The sequence below is a fragment of the Microtus pennsylvanicus genome, chromosome 7, assembly GCF_037038515.1.
Source record: "Microtus pennsylvanicus isolate mMicPen1 chromosome 7, mMicPen1.hap1, whole genome shotgun sequence".
Taxonomy (NCBI): domain Eukaryota; kingdom Metazoa; phylum Chordata; class Mammalia; order Rodentia; family Cricetidae; genus Microtus; species Microtus pennsylvanicus.
In genome coordinates, this window is record NC_134585.1 from 119388197 (window position 1) to 119402332 (window position 14136).

General features: G+C 54.3%; 2 protein-coding genes across 8 annotated transcripts in view; one reads left to right on the forward strand and one right to left on the reverse strand.

Moving 5' to 3' along the window:
• The first annotated feature begins 1303 nt into the window (after positions 1–1303).
• Positions 1304–9951, forward strand: Znf687 (zinc finger protein 687). Of its 4 annotated transcripts, none has more exons than XM_075978225.1 (10): positions 1311–1458; positions 2830–2925; positions 4274–6405; positions 6550–6728; positions 7050–7226; positions 7336–7498; positions 7661–7987; positions 8078–8190; positions 8370–8514; positions 8625–9951. In XM_075978225.1, exons 3-10 carry the CDS (start codon positions 4291–4293, stop codon positions 9117–9119), a joined length of 3714 nt encoding a protein of 1237 aa, XP_075834340.1. In that variant the 5' UTR covers positions 1311–1458; positions 2830–2925; positions 4274–4290; the 3' UTR covers positions 9120–9951. The 4 variants fall into 4 exon arrangements, with proteins under 4 accessions (XP_075834338.1, XP_075834340.1, XP_075834339.1 ...); XM_075978224.1 differs by lacking the exon at positions 1311–1458 and adding an exon at positions 1520–1663; XM_075978223.1 differs by lacking the exon at positions 2830–2925 and having other exon boundaries at positions 1304–1458.
• The window catches only part of Pi4kb (phosphatidylinositol 4-kinase beta), a 36761-nt gene continuing 32569 nt past the window's right edge, over positions 9945–14136 (reverse strand). For 2 of the 4 annotated variants that reach the window (XM_075978227.1, XM_075978229.1), the window contains 4 exons: positions 12196–12328; positions 11830–11950; positions 11183–11245; positions 9945–10832 (listed from right to left, as the gene is read on the reverse strand). In XM_075978227.1, coding sequence (XP_075834342.1) covers positions 10651–10832; positions 11183–11245; positions 11830–11950; positions 12196–12328 — 499 coding nt within the window. In that variant the 3' untranslated portion in view covers positions 9945–10650. The remainder of the gene's footprint in view (positions 10833–11182; positions 11246–11829; positions 11951–12195; positions 12329–14136) is intronic. The other 2 variants (XM_075978230.1, XM_075978231.1) reach the window with 1 other exon arrangement.

A 14136-nucleotide genomic window follows, 5' to 3' on the forward strand; every position in this document is an offset into this window, starting at 1 on the left:
CCTAGCATGTGAGACTCTCTAGGTTCATTTCTCGGTGTCGCTAAAACCAAACCAAACCAAACAAAAATTCGACACGTTGCTAAGTTGGTGGGTTGCTTGCCTGGAATGGGTGAAGCCCCGGGGGCCACTCCCAACATCGCAAAGCGTGAAAATAACGCCCAATCTTAAAAACAAAAACAAAGTAACCCCTTGTTCGGAACGGCTGCGTTCGCGGTGGGCGGCGGCGGCGCGCAGCCAGGCTGTAGCGTGTGCGCCAGGTGGCACACTGGGCTTGCAGATGGGTCCTGAGGAAGCGTGCAGATGGGTGAGTGTCAAGGCAATTCATCTCCCCAGCAACCCCTCCCTTGGCCCCGCCTCCAGGGGGCGGGGCGTCAGAGCGCGGGAAAGCTCAACCTGAACCGAAACGTCAGCTCGTGCCGGGGGCGGGGAGAAAGAGCGCTCAGAACTGGGAAACAGGGCTGGCCTGCCTCCTCCGCTCGCGGAAGGGGCCTATCAGCAAACTACCTTGAGCTCTCTGGACGTGGCCCAGGCCACGCCAGCACTCCCGACAAAACCTCCCCCACTTCCGGTCCGCAGCGCGTCTCAGGTCCCAGGTCCCGGGTTCCGGTTTCTTCTACACTTAATCCCCGCGGCCTGTCCGGCTCTCCCGCAGAGGGAGGAGCTGTACGCTGTGCGTGGTGCGTACGTCCAGAGGCTGACCCACGCGAGGACCGCATCCCTCCGGATGGTAGAGCAGTTTAGACACTGCGAGGATCGCGAGGGAACGGTCACCCCGATGACGTAATGTTTGGGGGTGGCGCCCCGTTTTGTGACCCCTGCCCCGCATCCTTGCGATTGCGGCTTAGCCGGAGGAAACGGCACGAACACTTAAAACACGCAGATTCCACGGAGCCGACGAGATTCCCTTCGGCGCGCGCCGCACGGCTCGAGTTCCTAAGTTTGCATACATGAGGCACAGCGTCCGGCTCCGAGCCACCAATAGCGAGGGGACGGCCACGCTTCGGGGCTCGGCTCCCCTCGCGTCCCAGAGCGGAGACCGAGGCAGGCTTCCTGCTAAGCGACAGCGGCGCGGGCCAATGGCTATCGAGCTACGCAGATGGGGCAGGTGGACTCCGGAGCAGCCAATGAGGAGAGGCTTCTCCACAGGGTCCAGGCCCTTCGTCCAATCACGGTGAGAAGACGATGAGGGGCCAGTTCCGAGCGGGGTACGGAGGGCCAACCCCGTGCGGGGCTGGGTGGGGCTCAGGGCTGAACGACGGGGCCATTGGCCAATGGCGAGTATGAAAGCGGGCAGCCCGGACCAGGAGCGCGGAGGGAGCTGAGGGAGAGGGGAGGCCGAAGCGGAGAGAAGCAGGAAGTAGCGGCGGCCGCGGGGAGGGCGGCGGCGACGGCAGCAGCGGTGGCGGCTGGAACCGGGCGGAGGCCGCGGGGTCTCAGCCCGCACTAGGATCGGAACAAGTAAGCGTGCTCGCCACGAACACCCGCCCTTGGCTCCGCCCCCCGGGGGGGCGGGTAAATGCCCCTGCCCCTCCCCCACTTGGTCAACTACCCCCTTCTCCGCGCCGCCCCCTGGGGCGGCTGCTTGCCTGGCGGGGTCGCCGCCTCCGTGCTCGAGGACCGCTGGTGGGAACTCAAGACTGTTGAAAGCACTGCCCCTAGCCCGGTAACGTGGGAGGGGGGTCCGGGACCCCTAAGTCCTGGCTCTCCTACACCGAGAGGCAGTCGGAGTGCGGCCGGGGGACTGGAGGCTGCGGGATGTCGCGACCTAAAATGGTGTCCGTGCCGGGCGGTGGGGGCGGGGGAATTGGGCCCAGCCGGAGCGGAGCCTGCATCCCAACCGGGTGCGGGTCAGCGTCCGGGCCCCGGCAGGACTCGAGCTGGCGCCCCGAACCCGCTGCGCGCCTTGCAGTCACTCGAGTCTCGAGAGAGCCTCAGGGGATCGGAGCCGGGGCAGGCAGCGCGGGGCGCGGAGGAGAAGGGGGACCAGGTTCGAGTTGGGTCTGACCTGGCTGCAGAGCCTCGAGTCACGCAGGGACCGCCCCCTCATGTGTCTCCACTCCCCTCGTGCCACTCCCCACTGCCGGGGAGTCCTGGCCCCCGATGTGCAGCGCCGCAGATCCTAAAGGGCTTGGCCTGGCCAAGGCCCTGCCTTGAGTTCTTAGCCGGTGAAAGTGAAAGAAGCACCACTCGCCTCAGTTTACCCTCCAGTTTTTTTAATGTACTTCTCGTCCCCTACCCGAAACCCCGGGCTTGCTTCCCACTCCAGTCCCTGGCAGATGGCAGGGACTTAATGCTGCCCAGCTTGGCCGCAACCTAATCGCCCCCGGCCGGGCCCTGGCCCCTTGGCTTTGCTCTGCGCAGCAGGCCTTGGGCAAAGGGCAGTGGAGCCCCCACCCGACGCGGGTCTGTTCACCCTCTTCCTACTAGGCCCCTTCTTTCTGCTTTTGGGGGACAGAGGGAAAAGGGGGTAAGGAGATGGCAGGTCCAGAGGCCTGGTGGCTGAGTGGAGGATCTTCATCGGCCCTAAGCCTCTCCGCTTGGCCCACTGTCTGCTCCAGGTGGCTATCGGATGACCTCCAAGTCACTTGCACGTCAGAGGGAGGTGGTTGGGAGAGGCCACTTAGCAGGTGTTTTCTTAGTTGGCTTTGTACTCCACCGACCCTCTCTGGGAGCTTGAGTGGGAAGGTAGCCCAGGTCTCCCCACCTGAGAGAGCTGAACTGAAGAGGGACGTAGCGATTCATCTGGGCAGAACTAAGGGCTTTGTTAAACCCTGCGCGGAATTAAGTAAGGGGGTACGGTACAAGGAGGACTCCCCTTTCTTCCTCTAGTTGGTACCCTTGCCCCCCACCCCCACCTTGGTCCGTGCAATGCCAGCCGCCACCTGCTGGGACTATCTCCAGTTACAGTCTGAAGGCTGGAAAGAGGTGAGAGAATTGGCCCTGGGAAATGGCTTGCATCCTGGGCAGGGAACATATAAGGGGAGCGAATTTATCCTTTCTCCATTTCCTACAGAAATACTATGGTAAAGAACCGATGGAGGATAGCGCTCGGGTCTCCCATAGTCTCCGAGCTGGCCTCCTTGTTGCTTTAGTGACATAAATCTTGTGGGACCTAACCCCCCATCCCTATTGGATCTGGTTAAGGTTGGGGGAGACTTCTTAGGCTATTGTTGCCCGAGAAGATGGAGTTTCAGTTAGGAGGTAGACTAGGTGAGGCGCTCAGAGTAGCAATGACAGAGGGAAGGAGGAGCTTCCCCATTGTGGCAGCTGTGTGGATCAGCTCATACCCTGGAGTTTTAACCCTGAGAGAGCAAGGTGGAGGAGGGAGGAGGAAAGACACTCTGGGGAAGGTAGGTGAGCAAGCAGCAGGTGTTTGTGACAAGAAAGGACACAGTTGGGGCCTGTGTGACTATGCCTCTCCCTTTCTTTGCCTCTTTCTGTGTCCTTTCCTCTCTTGAATCTGTTTCTCCCTGCTGACCATGCTAGAGCTCCAGGTGCCAGGAGTAGCTCCAGATCTTTCACAGATGACTTTAGATGACCCTTATCTCTGACCCTAGCCCTAGGGGGCCAGGGTATACTCCTTCCAGTGCAGCCAGCTTTCTTTGACCTCACATGTCCTTAATTTGGCCCAGCTGCAGTAATAAATTGTGTTCTGGACTCGACACTCAAGCATCCAATCTTTTGCTTCTAGAAGAACTTTGATAAGTGGGTTACTTGTCCCCTCTTTGAAACAGCAAAAGTAAGGCAATGTTGCCTTGTTCACTTGTTGAACCACAGTGATAAAGCTAAAGGAAGAGCAGTTTCAGTCTTAGCTTTAATCTCTGCTCCTTTGTGTATTGGTCTTCAGATCTCTATGGACCCCCAGTTCATATTCCATGAAGAATATGAATTGATCCCAAGCTGACACAAATAAGCCCAGAAACCTAGAACATTTTGTCTGTCGTCCTCCTTAATATTCCTATTGGTTAATTGGTCCTGTGCCTGGCATGGATCTGGTTTCTGTGGAGGTGTCTCTGAGAACCATTAACTTCTATTACTCTTTGTATTTCTGAGACTCTCTTTCTGGTTTCCTCTGGGTTTTTATCCTGGCACTACCTGGTGTTTTCCCACTAACCTGACTTTAGTTACCTCCAACAGTTTTCCAGGATTCGCCATTCAGTGTGGTGGAGATTACCGAGTTGGAGGGGATAAATACAGAGTTACTGAGGGAGGGAGGTTCAAGGTCTCTATTTCAGACATCCCAGTTTCTCCTCAATCTTACTCTTTTTATTAGGTCTGGGACCTGTCGCTATGGGGGACATGAAGACACCTGATTTTGATGACCTCCTTGCTGCTTTTGACATCCCTGACATTGATGCAAATGAAGCCATTCACTCTGGGCCAGAAGAAAACGAGGGACCAGGAGGCCAAGGGAAGCCAGAACCTAGTGTAGGAGGTGATTCTGAAGAGAGAGCGGTGGCAGCAGCTACTGTGGATGACCCTAAGAGTCTAGCTGAGGCCTCTGATCATGGCCTTCCACAGCCACCAGATACCTCCACTGTCAGTGTCATTGTCAAAAACACAGTGTGTCCAGAGCAGGCTGAGACCCTGCCTGGGACTTCAGGAGAAGAGACCAAGGCTGGGGATGTAACTAAGGAAGGACCTGTGGGGTCTTGTCTGATGCAGAATGGATTTGGGGGTCCTGAGCCATCCCTCTCAGAAACCCCCCATTCTCCAGCTGCTACCAATGGGAATGCCTGGAAAGAAAAAGCTGTGGAAGGCAAAACACCCCTGGACCTCTTTGCTCATTTTGGGTCTGAACCAGGGGACAACCCAGATCCCCGACCTCCTGAATCTTCCCCACCTCAGGATGGTGACATGATCCCACCTCCTTTCTCCACTCCTTTTGTGCTGGCCCCAGAAAATGGCTCAGCCCTGCTGCCTCCTAGTTCTCTCCTGCCAGAAGGGGCCTTGAAACAGGAAAGCTGCAGTCCCCACCATTCCCAGGGCCAAACTACTACAAGAAGCTCAGGTTCCAGCCCTGAGGCAGCAGGCATCCCTGCCAGCGCCTCACCTCAGCAGGTGGCTGGAATGTCCTTCAAGCAGTCTCCAGGACACCAGAGCCCTCCTGCTTCCCCTGAAAAGGCGTCGAGCTGTAAACCTCTGAAGGAAGAAGATGAGGGAACAGTGGAGAAGTCTCCTCCAAGAAGTCCCCAGAGCCCCTCTAGTGGAGCTGAGGCTGCAGACGAGGACAGCAATGATTCCCCTACCTCTTCCAGCTCTTCTAGACCCCTCAAGGTGCGGATCAAGACTATTAAAACATCCTGTGGTAATATCACAAGAACTGTAACCCGGGTTCCCTCAGAACCTGATCCCCCTGCCCCTTTGACTGAGGGAGCTTTCCTGGCTGAGGCTAGCTTCCTGAAACTGTCTCCTGTAACTCCAGCCCCTGAGGGTCCAAAGGTGGTGAGTGTCCAGCTGGGTGATGGCACGAGGCTCAAAGGCACAGTGCTGCCTGTGGCTACCATCCAGAATGCTAGCACTGCCATGTTAATGGCAGCTAGTGTTGCCCGCAAAGCTGTGGTTCTGCCAGGGGGGAATGCCACCAGCCCTAAGACTATGACTAAGAGTGTATTAGGGCTGGTACCCCAAACTCTGCCCAAGGCTGAGGTGCGGACAGGGCTAGGCCTTGGGGGACAGAAGGTGAATGGTGCCTCAGTGGTGATGGTACAGCCTTCTAAGTCTGCTACGGGGCCAAGCATAGCAGGTGGCTCGGTGATCTCTCGGACCCAGTCCAGCCTGGTAGAGGCCTTCAACAAGATCCTCAACAGCAAGAATCTCCTGCCTGCTTATAGACCGAACCTGAGTCCACCAGCTGAGGCTGGGCTGGCCCTGCCTCCAACAGGCTACCGCTGCCTTGAGTGTGGGGATGCCTTCTCGCTGGAGAAGAGCCTGGCGCGGCACTATGATCGCAGAAGCATGCGTATAGAGGTCACCTGTAACCACTGTGTCCGTCGCCTTGTCTTCTTCAACAAGTGTAGCCTACTCCTGCATGCCCGTGAACACAAGGACAAGGGGCTGGTCATGCAATGCTCACATTTGGTCATGAGGCCTGTAGCCCTTGACCAGATGGTGGGCCAGCCAGACATCACACCCCTGCTGCCTGTGGCTGTCCCACCTATTCCTGGACCTCTGGCCTTGCCTGTTTTGGGCAAGGGGGAGGGGGCTGTCACCTCCTCAACCATTACTACAGTTGCCATTGAAGCCCCTGTGCTCCCACTCCCGACAGAACCACCTGCTCCCCCAGCTGCCTCTGTTTACACGTGCTTTCGCTGTCTGGAGTGCAAGGAGCAATGCCGGGACAAGGCTGGCATGGCAGCCCACTTCCAGCAGCTGGGCCCTCCTGCACTTGGGTCTACCAGCAATGTGAGTTGTCTATCATTTCTCTTGGGGAAGGGACAGCCAGACACTATGGAGGTAAAATCCAGGAAGGTACTAAGAGCTTGCTTAGGCAAAGTAATGGAGTACAGGGCACCCCTCATCAATTAACCTTGTTTAACCTCTTGACAGGTATGCCCATCCTGCCCCATGATGCTCCCCAATCGTTGCAGCTACAGTGCCCACCAGCGCACACATAAGAATCGCCCCCCGCACGTCTGTCCTGAGTGTGGGGGCAACTTTCTTCAAGCCAATTTTCAGACCCATCTTCGAGAGGCCTGCCTGCATTTCTCTCGCCGTGTAGGATACAGGTGCCTCATACTCATCTCCCCATAGGACTTTAGCATCTCCTTACAGCAACCTTTTAGATGGGTTCTCAAGGAGAGCCGTCGTTTTTCCTGTCCCTCAGATCTGTTGTGTCATGTTCTGCCTTCAAGTCATGCACCATGAGAGCAGTGGAGAGCAGGGCTCCTGCTGGGGCTCCAGCTCTGCCGCCTCAGGCCTCTGGGGACAGTTGACCTCCTTTCTTTCTCTGCCTTGCTTATGTCCTGCAGTCCTCCTCATCCTCAGCAACAAGTGAGGTGCTGGAGATGCCCCTGCCTCACTGCACTTTCTCCCCTTCCTCTCTAAAGGTGCCCCAGCTGTGCAGTGGTGTTTGGGGGTGTGAACTCCATCAAGTCCCACATACAGGCATCACACTGCGAAGTTTTCCACAAGTGCCCCATCTGCCCCATGGCCTTCAAGTCTGCACCCAGCGCCCATGCCCACCTCTACTCCCAGCATCCCAGCTTCCTCACCCAGCAAGCCAAGTGAGACCTGGGGAAGGAGCTTGAAAAGGAGGGGTGGGCGGAGGGTGGGGCGCAGGGCAGGGCTGCTGCCCCATCACGATGTCTTACACTGCCTTTTCTGCTTCCGCAGGCTGATCTATAAGTGTGCCATGTGTGACACGGTCTTCACTCACAAACCGCTTCTCTCCTCCCACTTTGACCAGCACTTGTTGCCCCAGCGCGTCAGTGTCTTTAAGTGTCCATCTTGTCCTCTGCTTTTTGCCCAAAAAAGGACCATGCTGGAACATCTCAAGGTACAGGAGGAGCAAAGGGCTAGGGACTGGCTCCGTAGCTAGCTGTGCTGACCTCAACTAGAGCCGCATCACCCTCTGGAAGTGGGGAGTAGGGAGAAGCGAGGACTTTGGCAAAGCCAGGCTCTCCTCCACATAGCCACTCCTCTTGTCTTCCTCTTATAGAATACTCACCAGTCTGGATGCTTGGGGGAGGAGGCAGTTGGGAAAGGGGCTGGAGATGCCCTTCTGACCCCCAAGACTGAGCCTGAGGAGCTGGCTGTGTCTCGGGCAGAGGCAGCCCCTGCTACTGAGGAATCCTCATCTTCTGAAGAGGAACTGCCCAGCTCCCCTGAGCCTCCTCGCCCAACCAAACGACCCCGTCGGGACCTGGGAAGCAAAGGCATCAAAGGTGGGGGTGGTGGGCCTGGGGGCTGGACCTGTGGCCTTTGTCACTCCTGGTTTCCCGAGCGTGATGAGTATGTGACTCACATGAAGAAGGAACATGGCAAGGTGAGTTGGGTTTCCTCTGGGAAAGGTAGGCTGGAAGGTAACCTTGGGGTTGACCTGTGTGACTGAAATTTCCCACCCCTTGCTCTTCAGGCAGTGAAAAAGTTCCCCTGTCGCCTGTGTGAGCGCTCCTTCTGCTCTGCCCCCAGCCTGAGGCGCCATGTCAGGGTCAATCATGAGGGAATCAAGAGAGTTTACCCATGCAGGTAACCCTTACCATTCCCTTTTCCTACTTGGTAGATGACCCTTACTCCCAGAGTACCTGTTCACCTGCCTCCTGCTTGAGGGAGCCAAAGGTCGAGGCCTCCGTCTACTCTGGCAGCCTTCTCTCAGGAGCTCTGGGATTTTGCCTCTGGTGCTAAGCTGCCCACTCTCCCTCTGCTAGGTACTGCACAGAGGGAAAGCGTACCTTCAGTAGTCGTCTGATCCTGGAGAAGCATGTCCAAGTCCGACATGGCTTGCCCCTTGGGACCCAGTCTCCTCCTAACAGAGGAGGCACCCTGGTGCGAGGCTCTGGTGGCAGAGCTCAGGTAAGGCGAGGTCCTCCTTACGGTATGTCGTGGGAGTGAGAAACTGGTGAGGCCCTGGTCTCAGGAAGCCAGGGTGATGGTGAGGTCCAGTTTCTTCCACTTTTCTCCAGGGCCCTGGACGGAAACGCCGCCAGTCTTCTGACTCATGCAGTGAGGAACCTGACAGTACAACACCACCAGCCAAGTCCCTGCGGGGTGGCCCTGGGTCAGGAGGCCATGGGCCTCTGCGCTGTAGGAGCAGTGGCTCAGCGGAACAGAGCGTTATGCTGGGGCTGAGGGTGGATGGTGGCACGCAGCAGTGCCTTGACTGTGGCTTGTGCTTTGCTTCCCCAGGCTCCTTGAGCCGCCACCGATTCATTAGCCACAAGAAGAGACGGGCTGGGGGTAAAGCCAGTGCCCTGGGGGTAGGGGATGGGGAAGAAGAGGCCCCGCCATTACGCTCTGACCCAGAGGGTGGAGATTCACCTTTGCCTGCTTCTGGAGGCCCTCTGACTTGTAAGGTCTGTGGCAAGAGCTGTGATAGCCCTCTGAATCTCAAGACCCATTTTCGCACTCATGGCATGGCATTCATCAGGGCCCGGCAGGGGGGCAGTGGGGACAACTAGGTCCCAGGCCTAGGACTGGCCTCTCCTCTTCCCTGGAACTTTGGTTTCACTGCTGCTGTCTCCTCCCTGGGCTGGGAAGTTTAACATGTATTTTGTTTGACTCTTTTCGCCCCTGAGGGAAAGGCTTTTTGAGGATTCTATTAACTTGCACCCCCCCTGCTCTTGGGTTTGGTCCCTGGGTCCTACTTAAGTGGACTCCCCTTTCTTCCTTTCTGAAGCCAACACTAATGTTCTGCTGCAGACCCCCAGTGTATAACTGGGTGGGAGGACAGGACCTTGGGAAGCCTGCTAGACAGGCAGGGGAAACTGAAGGATGTACAGGGTCTAGCTTCTGCCCCTCCGCTAGATTTCTTCCTCTGTGCTGGGTTCTGCCCTAGTATCCCCTCCTTTAACACTCATTGGCACTAACCCCGCCCCAATCCCTGCAGTGCCTTCCATTTGTCTTTTCCCCCAGAAATCTAGGGGTGGGGAGTTGGTGGGGATGAGTCCTGTCAAATGGGGTCCAGGGAGAGGAGAGGACAGGCTCTCAGGAATCCTTTATTCTTGTAGTAATAATACTAACTGGGAGAAACAAGAGGGAGAGAACCAGACTATTAAAACTGCTTGTGGTTTAATCCCCATCCAGGCTTTTCTTTTTATGTGAGTTGGACAATGTGTACTGATAGGAGGGGTGAGTCCAAACTGGGGCAGCCCTTTTCAGGGAAGAGGCGGTATTGACCAAGACAGATGGAAAAAGTAATCATCTTGTGTGTTTGGTGCTTTTTGTATGCTGGATTTAGCCCCTTCCACCAACCCCACCCCCAGAGGTAACTCAGACAAGACACAGATGGCTAACTAAGGACTTTATTTCAAACAAAAATTAAAAATTAAAAAAAAAATTGAGAGCTATTTCCCTGGGTGTGAGGAAAGGATCAGGGTAAGAAATGCCCTGTGGCTAGGCCAATACCCTCAGTACATTAGAGGGATTATGACAATTCCCTTCCTTAATCCCATGATGGGGAACCTCAGCAAGTGCAGGACCCTACGGTTAGAACCCGCCTGCCAGGGGGAATGTGGGCTAGGGGTCAGCCCCTGGGAGGGGACAGAGTTGGGCAGCAGCATGGTCAGACATAGGATTACATCCTAGGTACCAAGAACCCACTCCTCCTCCCATCTTGATGGGACCCAGGGAAAATAAAAGACAGTTTGTAGAAAGAACCTCCGAGACTCCGGAGAGGGGAAGAAGGCCCCCACCCTCTTCATCTTCATCACCTCTGTTCTCTGGAGGGCAGTGAGTCCTGGAATCTGTCAGGTGGTAATACTGACAACAGCAGGAGGTGGGGAAGCCCCAGCAAGTCTGGACCCCGTGGTTGGCTCTCCTACCCTTTGGCAAGCTCTCATGGTTACCACATGATCCTTTGTATTTCTTGCCTTCCATTTCCCTTGGGTAGTTGGTTAGGTAGGTAGGGTTTTGTGATTTGGGGCTTCTTAGGCAAGGGTCCTCCTAGGAAGGGTGCCTTCGATCCCACCACTTCTGGGCCTGAGAAGGGTATCACATGATGCCATTGGTGAGGTACTGGAAGCCGTCGTAGAGTTTGGTGGTGATGGACCTCATGCTGCCATCCACCATCTGCTCCACCAGCAGCTGGAGCTGCTCCTCAGTCATGCTCATGTGGAATCTCTCTTTGAGATTGCGAATGGTGCTGGAGCCGTGGAAGCAAGGAAGCTGTGAACCTGGTGGGAAAGCAGTGACAATTAGGAAGGCAGGCTAGTAGTTAGTAGACAGAGGGAACAGAGCTACAAGTATAATAAAGTACTCCTTCCCTCCCCGCCACAGGGATTCCTGGTGGTATAGAACAATTCTGCTTGTGCAGAGAAAAGCAGTTGGGAGGCCCTCAGTCCATTCTCATCCCATACTTAGTTCCTCTACGTGGGCAGACCAGGGAAAGGCAAGCCCACAGTATCCCCCAATAAGCATTGGAGAGAAGTCTTAGGGCCCAGGGGGAGGCTGGGGAAAATCTCTGGGAATGGGCCGTGCACTTATCTGGTTGCAGGCCTCTGCCTATGCTAGGTCTGACACTCACAGATGACCTGGGCCACCGTCACCACGGGGCCAGACAGAGATGCTCCTGAGCAACGACGGCAACCTGTGGGTTATGGGCAAGGATGGGGAGGAGACTGGCAGCTTAGGTGGGGTAAATATCTGAAAGGGTTTTTATGGGGGGGGGGATAAGAAGGGGCCCAGAGGAATTGGGATAAGGGATCCTATGCAAATGACTGAGGGACTGGGGAAGCAGCAGAGTGAACAGTAAAAGACGAGAATCAGGAGGAACTCAGTTCAGAGCAGGATAGGTTATTAAGAAAAGGAAGGTAGCTTGAAGTGGTGGCTGAGGCCAGGGCAGTGTGAAGGGAGGACAGAGGGTAGAAGCACCAGATTTAGCAGAGAAGGAGACAGAGAAATACAGTTGAATGAGGAAGACTGGAAATACCAGGAGGCCGAAGATGGGTGTTTTCTCTGAGGGTACCTAAGAGCTTTCTGCTGTTCCTTTCCTCTTGCATCCCCCTCCCCCACCCTTCTGCTAGGGTGAAGAAGAGTGTTCTAAAGGGGAAATGGAACCCCCTGAGAAGCCCTCCCCCACCTGAGTCTTGAGGTGGGATCAACTTCCTAAAATTCTAAGTTCCAGGCAACTCAACCTGAGGGCAGTCCAGGCCCTGGGCTCCCCAGCCGCACCTTGCTGCATGATCTCCACAATCTGCACCACCTTGTCCATATGCTTCCGAGCAGCAATCAGCCCCTGCAGCATGAGCATCTTGTAGTAGTTGAACATGTCTCCGTTGAGGCCGCCCATTACCTGGAAGTGGGATGAGTGTGTGCACAGAGGAATCCTGGTGGGTCCTTTCCCATGGGCCTCCCACAGCTTCCTTAAGGCAATCATGGTAGATTTCACTATTTTCACAAAAACGCTCCCAGGAAATACTGCCTCATCCTGACTTACTGCCATTTCTGTTCTGTTCCTTCCTGATTTGGGGGAGCCCATCAGCTCATCCTCACAGGAAGAACACAGTGAGCCCTGGAGGCACCTCTTTTTTGACTCACATCCACAAACTCAGTGGTCAGCTTAAAGGCTGATGTCTCGAAGCCCAGGTTTCGGGGTGAGCTGGAGAGGATGAAGCCAAAGTCGATATGGATGATGTGACCTTCTGCGTCGAGAAGAATGTTCCCATTGTGCCTGAGGAAGGGGAGGAGGAAGAGGCAACAGTAAGTTTGGCTGCGGTGGATCTTAGGCTGCACAATGGCCTCACCACATCAGACGGCCATGTTTCTGGTTCCTGTTGCTTACAAGTCTAGGTCAATTTCTCAGGACCTAAAACTAGCAATGAAAAGAAGTCTGAAAACTACAAAGACTAGGGTATAAATTTCAATTATCAGCTTAATAAAAATAGTTTTAAGATTGTCACAGGGCTGAGGATGTAGCTCGGTTAGTGGAGTGTTTGCCTACCGTGTAAGAAGCCCTGGGTTTCTAGCTTTGTGCCCTAACACAGCATAAACGGAATGTAAATAATGGCACTTGCCTATAATTCTAGCACTTGGGAGGTAGAGGCTAGAAGATCTAAATTAGTGGTCATTCTCAAATACAAAGAGTTTGAAGCCAGACTTCAATACATGCTAATTTCCCAAAAATTGCACTTCTAGTAGCCAAATTTGAGCTAGATTTAGTAGTAAACACGGATGTAAGGGAAAAAGGCCTCTGAGTATCCAATAGCTAGCTGTCTAAATGAGAGGCCCTCATTCATCAATTTACCTCTTTTATTTTTTTAGGTAGGGTCTCACTATGTAGCCCCAGATGATCTGGTGGTACTTATCATGTAGACCAAATTGGCCTCAAACTCAGAGTCACCTGCCTCTGCCGCCTGAGTGCATGGATTTTAATTTTTAATCATCCCACTGTAGAACAAAAGTCCCATCAGTACAGAACAATTAGAAGCAAGCAGACTGAAGACAATTTATTATTTTGTATTTGTGTGTGTCCATGTTCATGTGGGTCTACATTCATGCACTCGTGTGGAAGCCAGAGTTCACCTTAAGGCACTGTTCCTAAGAAGCCACCTACAATTTTTTTTTTTTTTTTTTTTGAGAGACAGGGTCTTACTATGTAGCCCTGCCTGGCTGGTCTGCACTCACTAAATTGGCCTCAAACTTTTCAGAGATCCATCTACCTCGGCCTCTTGAATACTGGGTTCCTAGAGCAGCTTGCCCAGGGCATCACTTGGTTTCTGCTTGTGCCACCACATCTGGCTTTTTAATGTGGGTTCTGGGGATTGAACTCAGGTCCTCATGATTTTATAGCAATAACTTCCCCTCCCCCCTTTCTTTTAAAGATATGTTACACTGTAGCTTAGGCTGGCCTGGAACTTACTGTGGCCCAAGTCAGCCTCAAAGTCATGCAGTCCTTCTGCCTTAGCCCCTCAAGTGCTAAGATTATACAAATGAGCCAGCATGTCTGTTTGAGAAGAGTTAAAGTCTATCTACAGCAGTGTAGGGCAAATCACTTACATACAAACCTTAGGAGAGGTAGACTACAGGCCAGCTGTAGTGGAAGAAGAGTTAAAGGGAGATAAATCCCAGGTCTTGGCGAGCCCTGCATTATGGCCAGGAAGAACAATTAACATGCTAAGCATGTGAGACCTGGCCTTTTCAGCACAGCCAGCTTTCTCACTCATGCTCCATCTGAGGGCCACCTTGTCTGAGCCAGGCTGGCTGAAAGAGGAGGGGTGGAAACCCACCTGAATCCTTCCAGCTGTGGAGAAGCACTAACAAAGTAACTGCCCACACAATCTAGAGAGCCAGAGCAAACAAATGACACTCCCACTCCCACCACCACCACCACCACCCCCCAGACTCCCGAAGCCAGCACAGGCACTTTCTCTAATTCTGTTAACTACCAGAGACAGCTTCTACCTGCAAAGTTGCCTTAAGACTCTCTTTTAAAGGAAGGATTTTGTTTTGTTTTTATTTGTCCTAATTTACTGTTTTCTT

Excerpts from the sequence above, each read along its gene's own strand:
- Znf687 (XM_075978223.1), top strand. The coding sequence starts at position 4,291 with ATGGGGGACATGAAGACACCTGATTTTGATGACCTCCTTGCTGCTTTT. Across the intron at positions 7,988-8,077 it reads TGAAGAAGGAACATGGCAAG|GCAGTGAAAAAGTTCCCCTG; the intron begins GTGAGTTGGGTT and ends CTTGCTCTTCAG. Across the intron at positions 8,515-8,624 it reads GCTCTGGTGGCAGAGCTCAG|GGCCCTGGACGGAAACGCCG; the intron begins GTAAGGCGAGGT and ends ACTTTTCTCCAG.